Here is a 16,634-nt window from a genome sequence, read left to right as displayed (position 1 = left end):
TTTTGGCAAAGCCATGCGTGCAGTTTGTCATTAAGTGCATTGTATTATCTCAGAGGAGAAGTTTTACTCACTGTCCAGTAATCCTCTCTTACTTTGCCATTAAGTAAATTGATCAAATAATGCTGCTGGATGGTACTGGGAAAAGTTCAAGAAAATCTCTTGGTTGGCAGCCTCTGCCTTTGGATTGAAGATACATAGATAACAGCAGCACAGAGTGTTAAACAGACAGATAATTTCACAAATAAATTTTATTATAATCTAATTTAATATAATCAAAACATTAGAAAAAACCTACAGTTTAGATTCAAAATTGTTACTACTTTTATTTCCTAGCCAGTGGTCAGATCCATCATCGTATCTTCACAGCGCCTTCCATTGGAAGGGGAGCTTTCCATTGCCCTGAGTGCAAGGCTATGATAAAATCATAGAATTGCTTGGTTTGGAAGGGACCTTTAAGGTCATTAGTTACAGACTCCCTGCCATGGGTAGGGATGCTGCCCAATAGACCAGGTTGCTCAGAGCCCCATACTGCCTGGCCTTGAACACTTGCAGGGATGGAGCACTCACAGCTCTGTAACCTGTTCCAGTGCCTCACTACCCTCACAGTAAATTTATTCCTAACATCTAATCTAAACCTGCCCACCTTCAGCTAAAGGCTGTTCCCCCTTGTGCTATCACTCTATTTCCATGTAAAAAATCTTTCTTTAGTTTTCTTGTAGGCCCCCTATAGCACTTGGAAGGTGCTGTAAGGTCAGCCTGGAGACTTCTCCAGGATGAAAAATCCCACCTCTGTCAGCCTGTCTTCATAGGAGAGATGTTCCAGCCCTCTGATCAATTTAGTGGCCCTCCTCTGGACTTGCTCTAAGAGGTCAGTCTTTTGTACATTGGGTGCACCAGAGCTGGATGCAGTGCTCCAGGTGAGGTCTCAGCAGAGCAGAGTAGAGGGGGAGAGTCACTTCCCTCAGCCTAAGGACTGAGCCACAGTGCTTTTGATGCAGGCCTGCATACGATTGACAATAGCAAATAAGATCCCCTGGAAAAACCTTTTTGCAGGTGCTGGGCTCCCTCAGTGCTGATCCCTTTTCAGACATCACCTCCTAAGGTCACAGGAGCAGACAGTTCCCAAATGCTGGAAGTCAAGCAGGCAAGGCAGAAGGCCAGCTTGGCTGAGCAGGGATCTTCACTTGCAAATAAAGCAAAAAAGGAAGGTGTATGCCCAGTGGAAGCAATGTGAAGTGACATGGGAAGAATTCAGAGATGCTGCTTGCTGCTATAGGGAGAAAATTCATCCACCCAAGTCTCAGCTGAAGTTGGCCAGAAATGTGGGGGACAATAAAAAGACTACTTTCACATATATTAATGGCAATAGGCAGTATAGAAATATCATAGAAATATCATCCCATTACAGGATAGGGATGGTTACCTCACAAACGGATGGAGACAAGACAGAAGTGTTTAAAGCTTTCTCTTTCTTTGCCTCTGTCTTCAACATGGATGATGGACCAAGGGAGTCTCAGTGCACTGAGCTGAAACCCCATGACTGTGAGAATGATCAACTCCCAATTGACTGTGAACTTGTGTGGAAGCTGCTGCTCCAGACAGATCCCTACAAATCTATGGGGCCTGATGGAATTCATCCCAGAATCCTCAAAGAGCCAGCTGATATCATCACAAAACCTCTCTTGATTTTTGAGCAGTCTTGGCAATCCAGAGAGGTCCCAGCTGACTGGAAGCTGGTGAGCATTGTCCTGATTTTCAAGAAGGGCAAGAAGGAGGACCCTGGAAACTACAGGCCTGTCAGTCTCACTTCAGTGTCTGCTAAAGTTATGGTGAAGGTTTTTCTGGGAGGAACTGAAAAACACTTGAAAGACAAGGCAGTCATCGGTCACAGCCAGCATGGCTTCATGAGAGGAAAGTCCTGCTTATCAAACCTAATTTCCTTTTATGACAAAGTCATTGATCAAAGGAAGTCAGTTGATGTAATCTTTTTGGATTTCAGTAAAGCTTTCAATACTGTCTCTCATGGGATCCTTCTGGACAAAATGCCCAGCACACAGCTGGATAAACACATCATGCGGTGGGTGAGCAATTGGCTCACGGGTCAAGCACAGAGGGTAACAGTGAATGGGGTAACATCAGACTGGTGACCTGTCACTAGTAGGGTTCCACAGGGCTCTATCTTAGACCCAGTGCTCTTCAACATCTTCATAAATGATTTGGATGCAGGACTGGAAGGCATACTAAGCAAGTTTGCAGATGACGCAAAACTAGGAGGAGCTGTTGACTCCCTTGAAGGCAGGGAGGCCCTGCAGAGACACTTCAACAAATCAGAGGACTGGGCAATCACCAACCAGATGAAGTTCAACAAGGGAAACTGCCAGATTCTGCACCTGGGATGGGGCAACCCTGGTTGTACGGACAGACTGGGGAATGACATGCTGGAAAGCAGTGCTATGGAAAGGGACCTGGGGGTCCTGGTCAATATCAAGTTGAATATGAGTCAGCAGTGCCCTGGCAGCCGGGGGGCCAATCATGTCCTGGGGGGCATCAGGCACAGCATCGCCAGCCAGTCCAGTCGAGGGAGGGGATTGTCCTGCTCTGCTCTGCACTGGTGAGGCCTCACCTGGAATATTGTGTGCAGTTTTGGGCACTGCAATATAAGAAAGATATTAAGCTCTTAGAGAGTGTCCAAAGGAGGGCAACAAAGATGGTGAAGGGCCTTGAGGGGAAGCTGTACGAGGAGAGGCTGAGGTCACTTGGTCTGGTCAGCCTGGAGGAGACTGAGGGGAGACCTCATTGCAGTCTACAACTTCCTTGTGAGGGGAAGAAGAGGGGCAGGCACTGATCTCTTCCCTGTGGTGACCAGTGACAGGACCTGAGGGAATGGCCTGACTTTGTGTTGGGGGTCGTTTATGTTGGAGATTTGAAAGAGGTTCTTCACCCAGAGGGTGGGTGGGCACTGGAACAGGCTCTCCAGGGAAGTGGTCACAGCACCAAGCCTGACAGAGTTCAAGAAGCGTTTGGACAATGCACTCAGGCACATGGTGTGACTCTTGGGAATGGTCCTGTTCAGGGCCAGGAGTTGGGCTGGGGGGCCCTTCCAACTCAGCATATTCTGTGATTCTGTGACATTCTGGGCTGCAAGTATACATTGCCAGGTCATGTCAAGCTTCTCAACAACACCCCCAAGTCCTTCTCCTCAGGGCTGCTTTCAGTCCATTCTTCGCTCTGCCTGTGTTTGTGCTTGGGATTGCCCCAACCCCAGCATATGATCTTGCACTTGGCCTTGTTGAACTTCATGTGGGTTGCATGGGCCCACCTCTTAAGTCACTGTGTCACCAATAAAGATGTTGAATAGTGCCCGTCCTGGTACTGATCCCTGAGGACACCACTCCTCACTGGTCTCCAGGTGGATAATGAACCTTGAATGCTATTCTTTGAGTGCAACCATCCAGTCAACTCCTTGTCCATTGAGTGGTCCATCTGTCAAATCCATATCTCTCCAGTTTAGAGCCAAGTCATGCTCTGAACACAGTGTTAAATGCTCTGCATTAAGTGCAGATAGATGACATCAGTCACTTTTCCCTCATCCAACACCACTGCAACCCAGTCATAGGCAGCCGCCAAATTTGTTGGGTACAATTTGCCCTTAGTGAAGCCGTTCTGGCTGTCACCAATCATCTCTGTATTTTCCACGTGCCTTAGTGTAGTTCCCAGGAGGCTCTGCTCCATGATCTTGCCAGGTACTGAGGTAAGACTGACCAGACTGTAGTTCCCCGCGTCTTCCCGTTTTCCACTTTTAAAAATAAATGGGTGTTATGTTTCACCTTTCCAGTCTGTGGGAACTTCCATAGGGAACTGCCATGACTTTTCAGATATGATGGATACTGCCTTAGCCACTTCCTTGGCTAGTTCCCTCAGGACTCATGGATGTATCTCCTTATGTCCTGTGCACTTGTGCGCCTTCAGATTCCTTAAATGGTCTTGAACCTGATCTTCTCCTGCAGCAGGCAGTTCTTCATTGTCCCAATCCCATCTTTCATCTTCTGCAACTTGGGAAGTTTGGCTGGAGCCCTCGCTCTTCTGAGTCAACTTCCTTTTCAGTTGCTAAGCTTGAAAGTCTGTCCTGAGACTTGTGCTCTGTGCACCTGCGTCAAGAGAAGGATAGAGTCCCAGACACCTCACTAGAAGGGGCTCCGGGACCACCACAGACCCCCAACTCCTCTGACTCTTTTCCTGTCAGTCTAAAAGGCTGACTGCACACATGCAAACAATATAGCATGAATGGTGCAAAAACCCTATTTTACATGAGAGGCCAGGTAAACTATAAAAGGAAGTGGATTGGTCCTGGTTTCTCTCTCTGACTTGGACCATCCACAGCAGCAGGACCGATGAGGGGCCCTCTCTTCCAATCACAGCTGTCCTGTTGCAACAATCAGAACGTTCGAGAGAAAACATGCTTACATGTCTTATGCCTGGTCCTCCACCCAGATGTCAGAGTGGCTGAAGTCCCCCAGGAGGACCAGGGTTTGTGAATGTGAGACTGGCCCTGTCTGTCTAGAGAGCCTGATCAGCTTGATCTTCCTGGTCAGGTGGCCTGTAGCAGGCTCCACTATAAAGTTACCTGTGCTTGCCCTCCCTTTAATCCTGACCCATAAGGTCTAAGTCAGTTCCTCCCCAGTCCCTCCCGAGGTGGAGCTCCATGCACTCCAGCTGGTCATCGGCAGAGAGCTTGACACCTCCTCCTGGTCTCCCCTGCCTGTCCTTCCTAAAGAGACTGTATGCTTGCATTACAGCATGCTGCAGTCATAGGAGTTTCTACTGTGTTTCCATGATGCCAATAAGATCATTGCTGTGTAGGCATGCACACATCTCTAGTTTATTCCCCATGCTGCATGTATTAGCATGGAGCCATTTAAATTGGGCCCCCCATGAAGCTAACTTTCTGTCTGGAGTGCCTGGAATTCCCTTGTGCTATCCTTCAGGTGCTCTCCTGCTGACCTGCAGTCCCTCTCCAGGATCTGGGCATCTCTTGCTGGCTTTGGCATCTAACTGATGTAAGTGGGATGGCAAGTCATCTGACACCTTATCACTGTTAAACCTGATGATATCTCCCCCCCATTATATCTATTTTAAAGCCATAACAATGAGCCCCGCTAGCCCCTGACCAAAGACTCCCTTCTTTTGAGAGAGGTGATGCCTCTGATCCCATCTGATGCCAGCAAAATCTGGTGCCATGTAGGCCATTATCAAACAAACAAAAATTTTGGAAGGGACACCAGCCACAGAACCATGTATTAATAGACTGGGTCCATCTGTTTCTTTCAGTCACTACCTGCACGTGGAAGAATAGATTCCCTCACCAATCATCCCAAGACCTTGAAGTCTCTTTTCATGTCCTTTGGATTACATGTTGTGAGTTTGTCACCACCCGTATGGAGGATCAGCAACAGGTAGTAGTTTGAGCACTTTACTAGGCTAGGAAGTTTCCTGGCAATGTCCCTGACACATGCCCCAGGGAAGTAGCAGACATCCCTGAGGGGAGTCTCCTTCCAGCATGTTGGACCTTCCATTCCCTTTAGAAGGGAACCATCTGCCACTGTAATCCTTCTTTCTTCCATGTGGGACTGGTCTTGATACAAGGTGTAGGTCTTTCTGGTCTTGGTAACATCTGTGGTGGAGAGGCACCATCATCTTCATCATCCATTGACTGACCTTCCACAGCCAGAGCCCCATACCTATCATGCAGAGGCACCTGGGAGGGTGAGGTGGGCAAGAAGGGGTCTTGTTGTCCCAAGCAAGGACTTGCCTTTTTTCATTAGGACTTCACCTTTCCTTCTCACCTACTCCCTTCAGCCCAGCAGAGGGAGGTTACAGGACCCCCTGATAAGGAATGGATAGATAGCAAGTTGTTTCTGTAGAATAATCACTACCTTTTTAGAGTTGTTTTCACAATGACTATTTATTAGAATCTTCAAAGAAGCTAATTTGAGTTGATTTTATAGTGTCCCTTACTGGGACCTTGCTTTAAGAAAGTTAGGACTCCCTCATTGTTCAGTAGGCAGGTCTTTTTGAGAATACAATTCATGACATCTGTTGCAGAATTCAAATTGTGTGAACAATTTCTATTGCATTTCTGTAGGCCTTGCTTGACATGACTTTAGAAGTTGTAAGCTGTAATGTTTATACTTATAGACTGTGTGAAAATATGCAATGTTTATACTTATTAGCTGTGTGTCTAATTATAAGGTCTGAGAACATAGTATGTTTAGAGCAAGAAAGCCTTGAGAAAGTACAGATAAAGGTACACCTGCAGATTTCAGAAAGCCCCTAATTATGAAGGCCTCTACATGCCAAGTATGATTCCAGGCCGCGTGGACAGAACATCAGGTCCAATGAACTGGAGACATGAGACGCGTGTACAGACTGAGCTATCCAATCACCTTGTTGTAAGCATGTGCCCAAAACAAACTAAACTGTATAAAAGTTGACTTAATTAAATAATAAATTGAACATATGGCCGACCATCATGGTCTGTGAGCTTTATGTTTATGCCCCTCCATCTATAGACATCAAAAAAGGCTGCTGTCAGATGAAAGGGGGAGGGTGAGGTGAGGATGAAACAGTTTTTACCAAGATGCTACTAACTAACTTACTTGAGACAACATTCAGCTCACCTATGTAAATATTTCTGTTGCATGTTATAAATTAAGAGATGCTAAATTTGAAATACAATTTTATTGCAATTCATCAAGAGATGAAGTTGGACCTAAATTCTACACTGAGCCTTCAGCTAAGCTTACTTCTTGAAGTAGAATCAATATTTATCAGTAATTATTGTCAACTAATAACAGTTACTAAGTTTCTGGTAAGTAGTGGTAAAACACTGAGCCATTTTTTGCATAGTAAAAATTTTAGTTTTGTCAGAAAACAGCAAGCAGAACAAGGTTTATAGGTAGAGTTTTCACGACATCTTAAATAATAAAATAAACCCCACACTTTAATGGTTTAATAGCATATTACAATGTTCCTGTTTGTGCCCCCCTCCCTGTTGCCCCTTTTTCTGTCTGTCTTTAAAATTCTCACTTCAGAGTTATCATCTACTTCTTCTTTCAGAAGCAATCTTATCATTAACTCCAAGCGCTTCGATAACTTGTATTTGAAATCTGCAGCTTGCATTTTGGACCAGAAGGGCATGTGTGCCTGCAGGTTGTTTCTTTATTTTCCTACTTTCTTGTTTTCCCCTGCATTGGACCAAGTCACCTGACAAGGTTGTCTGCAAAACTGCCTTGCCTGATCATCAAACTACTGCTAGAGAAAGTAACTGCTGCAAAAAGAAAAAAATCTAAAAGTCACAGTAGTGTGACTGGCAGATGTAATTTAAAAGATTTAAAATGCATATATTCAAGTGAAACACTATTGGGAATGTGACAGCAAGATGGCTAGTTTGGTAAAGGATGTGGTCTGCCTAATTCTCATCTTGATTCAGAGGCTGCATAATAAAGTAAATATTATTAATAAAAAAAATTATAAAATGACATCTCAATTTAGGGCTACAGTGGCAGGCACCTGGTCTGTTCCTTTTGCCTGTATAACTTGTGCAGTTTAATAAGACTCTACCCTTCCTGTGTTTAATGTATAAATTCATACTGTCATTGGGATACATAGCATTTCATTTCCTCATTTTGGCATTGAAAAATGTCTGTGCTGTAGTAGGTACAGTATTTACACAGCATGTTATAAACGGTGCTTAGCACAAATTCTTGAGGATGTATAGTATGTGTATCTTCCATAGATACTTCGGGCTCAGAGATAGAAAAAGCAATTTCTAACTCCAGGCATTTCCTCCCCAGTTTTTGTTGCATTTGCTAAATATATTTCAAAAAATGGACAGAGTACTTGCATCCAGATAAGCTTTGCTAAATATAATAACCTGCACAACTAACTTGAATACAACATCCCTAATATAGTGTTAAGTTCACTTAAAAAATAAAATAAAAAACCACCCAAACAAAAAAACCCAAACGAAACCAAACAAGTAAATGAAATGGTGTAGGATTGTGTTTGGACAGGGATTGTTCTGCTTTTTCTTCTACTGTACATATTCACAGCTTCATTAATATCTGAGGGTAGTTTTATGTGGTTAGTACTGGGATAATTCACATCTTAATCTTTTAATTTGGGATGCACAGGATATAAGTGAACAGAAGTAATGCTTTGTTGTCTTTCAGAATAGCAGGTAACAGACTACTTAACTGATTAAGTTCACAACAACCTTCTATGCAGTACCTTTAAGTAAAAGCAAAATGCAAATATATTAAAAGGTTAAGGGAAGGAAATGTTTGTGGCATAGAAGGAAAGAGTGAGAAATACCCTGACCTAATTTGAAGAAGCATAAACTGCCTCTAAGTACAAACATACTAGTTTGTTTAGAAGACTTACTAAGCCCAAGATGCTTACATAAAATTCCCTAAAAGAGAATGGTTTTTAACAGTTGAGTACAATATTCTGTTGGTTACAGCCACTTTGTGAGCATTCTATAAATGCTGACAAGTAGATCTTAAAATTAGAGTCTTGCCTTCTCAGAACTCACACTTGAAAATGTTGCCCATTTTTAAAAAAATTATTTAAAGGTTTGATTGTATCTGTGCATGGCAGGATGTAGCTGCTTTTCTATCATTGTAGAGTGTCCTGATCTGGTTTTATTGTGTCTGAAAAAAGTGTACATAAATCTATAGTTAATAACGGGTGCATTAGGTAAGCTCTTCGTTTGTAAAATGGTGTATTGGGTGAAAATTAATAATAATAATAATAATGGCCAGTCTTCGCGAACGAAGATTTGGGGAAAGGTCTTTTACCTTTCCAGCCTGCGCAATGGATTTTTTAGGTGAGACACAGCCTGCGCTGAACTGAGCCCACCCTTTAATCCTAAGGTTCATCTGCCGGGGCCAAGCGAGCTTGGACAATGGCAGTGAGGTCCTCAGGACGTAGGTTTGTTTAGAGTGACCTTCTCATAGATGGATGGCCACACAGGGCTAACGAGCTACCATCTGCCCGGGGGACTTGGGATTCGAACCTGGGTCGCAGCAGTGAGAGTCCTGCATGCTGGCCACCAGGGGTCCTGGGTGAAAATTAAGACCTCATTAAAAGCAGAGGTGCCACAAGAGGGTGCCGTTTCTGTGATTTTCATTGCTACTAAACTTGTACAGTTCTGACAAGTCACTTGGTTTGAAGGGGTCTGAAATTTGAGGATGTTAAGAAGCAGACACACACGCCTGTCTCTTGTACTTAACTTTGTCTTTGTGTCTTAAACTTGCACACCAGGCTCTCAGAACAAACAGACTCTGATTTGAGAGCTAGCTGTAGTTACAAAAGCAGGCTAAAACTGGTAACTATCTGGTATTCTCTCTCTCCCTTCAGGTCACAAACAAACAGGAAAAGACCAGTTCTGGGTGTGTGCATTAATGCCTACAATCCCAATTCAGTGTCTAAAAATGGCCACTTTCAGGAAGATAATGCCCATTTATTGCACTGACTTAAGCACAGTAGTTTGTCTAGTAAACCACAAAGCCCTTATTATTTTTAGACACAGTGAGAACCAAGACAAACATTTTTCAACTAGTTATCCAGGTAAAAATGACACTAAAGATGCTTTGAAACACGAGTTTGCTTCTACAGGAGTTCATCCATCCTCCTAGGAGTAAAAAAAATTGCATGATACACTAAAAGTAATCCACATCTGACAGCACATGGGGATGTCTCCATTCAGACAAAACTCAAATCTTTCTCACAGAAACTATCTGAAGATTTCATTTAGTTAAGCTAAAAAGGCACCTCTTGTGTAACATGACATAAAGTACTTTTTAAAAAATATTTCAGCAATAAAGAAGGATTTTAACCTTAAATTCTGTGAGCTAGGTGAAAATTTGGAATTTTCTGATCACAAAAAATGTGTGAAAAATGTATGTTAGGAATAGTTTGATCTACAGCTTTCAAGCAGATGTATGGACATGGGCTGAGGTGGAAGACTAAAGCCCACCAGAAAAGGGAAGTGAAGGAGAAGGTCCAACTGTGAAAGAGTAAGTTTTCTAAAAAAAAAAAATCTGTCAATCTTGCATTCAGTACCTTAGATCACTGGTTGATTCACACTCAAATTCAATGTGTACACTTTGTACATTAAAGATGCAAGTTCAGAGCCAGCATGATGCCACTTATACTTTATTTCCAAAGCTGTCTATACAATTGTATTTTGTATATTATGTCACCACCACTGCCTTTTTTTTCTCACATATTTTAGCTTGGTGTTCAGTGCATACAGTAAGAGTTCATGAAAGTTCTCATGATGTCATCAGTGCTCTGGTGAGGTCGGCAAGGTCACAAATGCAGAGGCTGCAACTTGTTGAAAATCTGGCAGTGAGACAGTGGTGGTGTAGGAACATCATGCATACTCCTGCCTCTTCCAGAAAAATATATTGTTTCTGGCAAAGCTGTAAATTACTTAATCTCGTAATAGCAGATGTGCCCATCTCCATGTCTGACAGAGTAAACATTAAAATTAAAGAAAATAAATTATTCTCTGTGACCTTGGCAGGATTTTCCTGGCTCTTGCTAAAATGGGAGTCTTGACTTCCATTTTAGGGTTCTTACTAAAATGAGAGTTTTGTCTTCATATAGTGAAGGGTTTAAAAAGTTGAAAGTTCTTGAAAATTTTACCTTTTATGTCTTTTACAGAGCTAGGATGAAAAAAAACCAAGAGTAGTAAACCAGCTCTTAATATTGCAATCCATTTAAGTAAATGAATAATAAATTGGTTTGATTTAATAATCGATTTAATAATTAAAATCCTCTTTCATAACCTTGATATCCTCAAGAGAATTTCTATATGTGTCATTCAGAAAATGACTCCACCAATGCCTCACCCTGAAAAATGGTGCTCTCAATCTCTAGCACTATTTCAGGGAGAGGTTTTTCTAGACTGACAGTAATGAAGTTCTCGGGTGCACTAGGAGGCTCCAGAGTATCAAACTGAGACTTGAGAAGTTGAGGTGGCATAAAATGACCCCTCCGCTTCTCCAGGCGGCCAGCAATGATGTCTATAGGCCCATCCAAATGAACAAATAGGATCTTTAGTGATGGTTTTTCTTCTGGTTGCTCTGTCTCAATTGCAGGTGCTCCATTAATTAATATATGCCTATACATCTTCTTCAGAGCAGAACAGGCCAGAATTGCATCTTGTCTGGATGAGTCTTCTCTATCAAAAAGAAAAAAAGCAAAAATCTTTACATATTCACATGTAGTTTAACAAAATGGCTTGTTAGTTCTGCTGAACAAGGTAAACAAGCCCTGGCTCCTCAAAGAGGACAGCCATAGCAGTAATGGTATATTGACAGTGGTATTTGAGTAATTCTGACAGGATTTTGAAACCAAATTTCCAATCCAGGTAAAGATGTGATTTGAAAATGAAGTCAGGCCAGCCAGCCTCCTGGTAAAATCTCAGTCTTAGGGACCTTGTTTATTAGCCACCATTCTGCCCCAAATTAAATTAAATTCTAGCATAAGGAAGTGTCAAGATCATTTCTTAATTGCTGAGAACAGGAATTGACTATCCATACAAATCCCTATCCGTTATCTATAAATTACTATACTAACCTGCCTAGAGGTAAGTGGCTGATGAACAGTACAGAGCACTGTTCTTAAATACACATGCAGGTTTATTTTCAACACCTGTTTTCTTCTCTCAGATTTAACTGTAATATTTTATTTTATGTTTCCTGTAACCATCCTCATTGGCAGCACTGCATATAAGCCCATTTCAGGTTAAACACGAGATTGGATGCAGGTCAATGGATGCTTTGCACATGTATTTTTTCCTGGCAAGGTTTCTTAAAACAAAGCATTAAACTATGGGTATATCTGTTCCACCGAAAAGCAAATCCAGAATTAGTTGTCTCTATGCAGAGTGAGTAAAATGCCTGCCTAAGAAAATACATTCTGTAATCAAAATTAGGTACAAACCTATTTAAAAATCATTCTATGGTCATCAGATTTAGGTTCAAAGGGAAGTAAGAACTTTTAATACATACCATTATCACGTAGGTAAGCCAATGCCAGCCTCATCTAGTTACTCGTAGTAATAATTAAACACTGGCATTAGGCTCTTTTAAAGTACACTTTGCAAACTTTCTGTAGCTGGGCAGTGGCATTGGGCTAGCACACAACATAAAGCAATGAATCCAGCAAATCAATCCAGACAAATTTCTCAGTGAATTAACCTGCGCTCCAGTGAGGTATGCTCACCTAATGTGCACAAGCAACAGCCACTGTGTAAAGCCCAGCTAAACAGTCCCTGCTCTCCCAGCCTTTCATCATTTGGGAGATGCTCCAGTCCCTTCGTCATTGTTGGATGCTCTCCAGTATGTCCATGCCTCTCTCATAATGAGGAGCCCAGAACTGATACACACGAGGCCAAGTGTGGCCTCACCAGTGAAAAGGAGAGGGGAAGGATCACCTCCCTTGACCTACTAACAGTACTTTGTCTAATATAGCCCTAGATATCGTTGCCTGCCTTGCCAGAAGAGCACATTGTTGGCATATGTTCGACTTAGGTGTCCACCGCAGCTCCCTCAGGCCCTTTTCTGCTGCTTTACAGCTGAGTGTCCCTCAGTGTCTGTACCAGTGCCTGGGCTTGTTCCTCCCCAAGGGCAGGACTTGCACTACTTAAAATGCATGAGGTTCCGGCCAGTCCATTTCTACAGCCTTTCAAGGTCTCTCTGCATCAGTTAGTCCTCCCATTTTGGTGTCATCTACAAATTTGCAGAGTATACTCCAGCAAACTCAAGCAGCGTCAAAAAAGCTCGATACTATATCTTACTCAAAATAGCTGTATTTTATCCTACTGTTATTATTGGTGTATTTTGTGATTATGTTCTTTGTAAGTAGCTAATGTCAGGCTTATTAATGAACTGGATCCTTGAAATTATTTTTATCCAGATAGTAGAAAAACAACTATCATTGGCAACCATTTCCCATACTATTACTCAGGGATTAGCTCATGCTCAGCAATTCTTATGACAGCTTAGATTAGTCAAAATACTACCTGTAGAATGTCTTTACGCTACTACATACATTTCTGCTTTGGAATGCAATGGGGAAAACACTTCTGGTACTTTTTCTGTCTTTAGCTAAAACTTTTTAAAGCTAGATATTCTCTTACCTCCTTAGTATATTGTGCAATGTACAAAGCCAAGGAATCCTGTCCTAGAAAGAAAACAAGTTAGTTCAAAATTCTTTATGAAATTAATTTGAAATGATTGCTTCTAACATCTCAAACATTTGACTAGAGATGAAAATTAGCATTAAATTGTACAGCAAGTTCAGTTTTGAATCTCTTTCTTCCTATGTAGATTTGCTACCACTGCCTCAAGGCTAATAAGAAGTGCTAGGCATTTTATCAATAAGATGCTTTTAGTGGAATAGAACTTTTTATATTACAGGTATCTACAAGTATATGATGGAAGTTAATATGTATTCAAGCATAGCATGCACCTTGCAAACCCCTAAAGGACAGTCAACTTCTCTCTTGCTTCTATTATACAATTCAAATGTACAACTTAAATTGTTATTTCTTTTCCCTTATATAGTGTCACACACCTCCCCCCGCCCATTTTGGACGCAAGTTGAGGTTTTCAGGAACAGACAGATCTAAATCTAATTATCTTCAATAACTTAGTTTATTTATGTTGGTAGCAATCACAAATAAATGTAATCATAGCCACAATTTTTCAACACTTTTGCTCAGTAGTTAGGCAATTACAATGTGAGTGATTGATCAGCTGTTTCTTTAATCTGAAATTTTAAGCTTCCACAAACTTTTGTCATGCCTAATGAGCATGAAACAACTGCTCCCATGTAATCTTTCAATGCTGTTACTGCTGGGTGAGCACAACAAATGATAACATGGACAAATAAATGCAACAATATTTTGTTGCTGACATTACAGAGTAACTTACCCCTGGCATTTAAGAAGACCCTCACAATTTTACACCTCTGGTTTTTCAGAAGAGATGCTTCACTCTTGCTGAGCAGCATGCACCAATGGTTTACTCATTCAAGTGTGCAATGCCGCTTCAGACAACATACAGGCTTCCAAACACCAGTGAAAGAATGAAGCTTGTAAAAAGAATCTAGAGAATTTTTTTCAGATAAATCCAGCCAGTTTTTAATCCAGACATGGGAAACCAGTTTCTCCAGGAGAATGCTTTGGGAAATGGTATCAGAGGCTTTACTAAAATCCAGGTAGACAATATCCACAACCTTTCCCTCATTTACTAGGTGGGTCATAGAAGGAAATCAGGTTGCTCAAGCAGGACCTGCCTTTCATAAACCCATGCTGGCTGGACCTGAACGCCTGATTGTCCTGCACATGCCTTGTGATTGCACTCAAGATAATCTGTTCCACAACCTTACCCAACACTGAGGCCAGGCTTACAGGCCTGCAATTCCCTGGATCCTCCTTCTGGCCCTTCTTTTAGCTGGGCATCACATTAGCTAACCTTCAATCATCTGGGACCTCCCCAGTCAACCAGTGATAAATGGTGGAAAGTGACTTGAGAGAAGAGTAACAAATTTATGGAGTTGTCTTGTGTAGGGCCAGGAACTCTATGATTCTTGTGGTCCCTTCCAACTCAGGATATTCTAAGATTCTATGATTCTAATCCAAAAATGCAACTCTGTGCATGCATGTAGAGGGAGAGACGTCTGACAAATTCTGAAACAGCAGCATACCCCTTGTGATCTGCCAAGCATGCTTTGATAAACTACTTCTTTAGCCAGAATCCTCTGTAACACAAGAAGCCTCCCCTGCCTTACCAAATGCAGACCTGTGCTTGTCAGACCAGTCTACATAGTAAAAGCATCATCTACTTTAACAGGACGTGCATGAGGTTACAGAGATAACAGTATGGATGACAGTTCTTACAGGGTTTATATAAGGTACCTCATCATTTAGTGGTATTCCTCCTGCCATTTTCTTTTTATTCTCTAGAGGATGATAATTGTCTGCATCATAGAATTTCCATCCCAGCTAAGAAAAAAATAAATACATGGTCTTTCAGCCATACCAGGTGAGATAATAAGGATCACTGAATTCACAAAGACGACACCTAAGAAATTACAGGCTTTTTACATCACAGTGTGAATCATCGGTTATGCCATGGTGATTAGCAAAACAATACTAAGTCGGCTTGGTAGCAGCAACAGCTGTTGCATCACGGCACTGAACTGAAGTCGGTGCAGGCACCACCGCGCCAGCGGCTGCCACCCAAGCCCGCTTCGGGGAGCGGCAAGCCGGGCGGAGGCCGGCCCGCTGCTCCCGCCCGGCGCAGGGGGGTGCTCGCCCGCCCCGCCCCCGCGGAGGGCGGCCCACACGCGGTGCGAGGTAGTCCTACCTTCGCTGCCAAGCGGGAACCCACCGTGGTCCTGCGGGGAAACACAAAGGGCCGGTTACGCACCCCTGCCGTGAGCTGCGCACCCCCCGCACCCGCATCCGCGCCCGAACAGCCGGGCTCCAGCAGCGCCGAGCCCCGGTCGGGGCATCCGTCGCTCTGCCTCGCCGCCTTCCTGGTACCTACTTTCCCGAGCCGCTCACGCCTATCACCACCACCAGCACCATGCCGGCCCCGGCCCGCTCTGCCGCTGCTCCTCTGCTCTCCTGTGCCGCCGTCCCGGCCTGCCCTCGTTCCCGGGCCTGGCGGTAGGAGGCGGGTGCAGGCCCACCCGCGGCTCCAGGCAGAGGGCGGCCCCAGGGCGGCTGTGGGGGAAGCGGCTAAAGTACCTCCTCCTGCCCTGGCACGGGCGCCCCGTGTGGCTACCCGGGACCATAATCCTTCTCCCCTTACCTGGGAACACAGGACAGGCGTGTCGTGTGCCCCGCTCCTATTCTCTGCAGTCGAACCTTGTAGTGAAGTTACCGGATCATCTCCCGGACCTCTTTGTTTAAGGCTTCTCTCTCTGGTCGGGCGTTTCTTTCCCAGCGGTCCCCAGCACGGTATTCACCGTTTGCAGCCTCAGCAACACACGCGAATTTAATAGAAACAGTAATTTCTGCCGTCTTTGTTAAAGCGTGCTTCTTGGTTGCTGCTTTACCTTTTGCTCATAAAGGTTTGCTGTTAAACTTTAATTAAGGCATCGGCCATGCCATGGCTAACTCTGTTTTAGTATTGCTTTAATAATTGCTCCAGTCATACTTTTAAATCACAGAATCACAGGATGGTAAGGCTGGAAGGGACCACCGGTGGTGTCATCTACTCCAGCCCCATGGCTCAAGCACATTAGGATTCTGTCCACCCGGCTTTTGAATATCTCCACGGCTTCTCAGGACAGCCTGCACCTGTGCCCAGTCACCTTCACAGTAAGGAAGTTCTTCCTCATGTTCAGTTTGAACTTCCTGTGTTTCAGTTTCTGCCCGCTGCCTTTCATCCTATTGCTTGGCACCACCGAGCAGAGCCTGGCTCTGTCCTCTTGGCACCTTCCCTTCAGATACTTGTGTACATTGATTAGGTTCCCCTCTCAGTTGTCTCTTCTCCAGGCTAAACAGGCCCCGTTTCCTCAGCCTTTCCTCGTAAGACAGTTGCTCC

At 43.5% G+C, this 16,634-nt stretch overlaps 1 protein-coding gene across 6 annotated transcripts; it reads right to left on the bottom strand.

Annotated features, from left to right (window-relative positions):
• Window positions 1-10,189: 10,189 nt before the first annotated feature.
• Window positions 10,190-16,316, bottom strand: IDNK (IDNK, gluconokinase). Of its 6 annotated transcripts, none has more exons than XM_027670809.1 (5): window positions 15,953-16,315; window positions 15,447-15,477; window positions 14,996-15,082; window positions 13,214-13,257; window positions 10,190-11,251 (listed from the first exon to the last, which is right to left on the bottom strand). In XM_027670809.1, the coding sequence occupies exons 3-5, from the start codon at window positions 15,023-15,025 to the stop codon at window positions 10,888-10,890; spliced, it is 438 nt and encodes a 145-aa protein (XP_027526610.1). In that variant the 5' UTR covers window positions 15,026-15,082; window positions 15,447-15,477; window positions 15,953-16,315; the 3' UTR covers window positions 10,190-10,887. The 6 variants fall into 6 exon arrangements, with proteins under 6 accessions (XP_027526610.1, XP_027526608.1, XP_027526612.1 ...); XM_027670807.1 differs by lacking the exon at window positions 15,953-16,315 and adding an exon at window positions 15,630-15,744; XM_027670811.1 differs by lacking the exon at window positions 15,447-15,477 and having other exon boundaries at window positions 15,953-16,316.
• Between the last annotated feature and the right edge of the window lie 318 nt (window positions 16,317-16,634).

Source organism: Neopelma chrysocephalum, unplaced genomic scaffold (genome assembly GCF_003984885.1).
Source record: "Neopelma chrysocephalum unplaced genomic scaffold, ASM398488v2 Primary Assembly neopelma1_96936, whole genome shotgun sequence".
NCBI classification, from domain to species: domain Eukaryota; kingdom Metazoa; phylum Chordata; class Aves; order Passeriformes; family Pipridae; genus Neopelma; species Neopelma chrysocephalum.
This window is presented reverse-complemented; position numbering and strand designations above follow the sequence as displayed.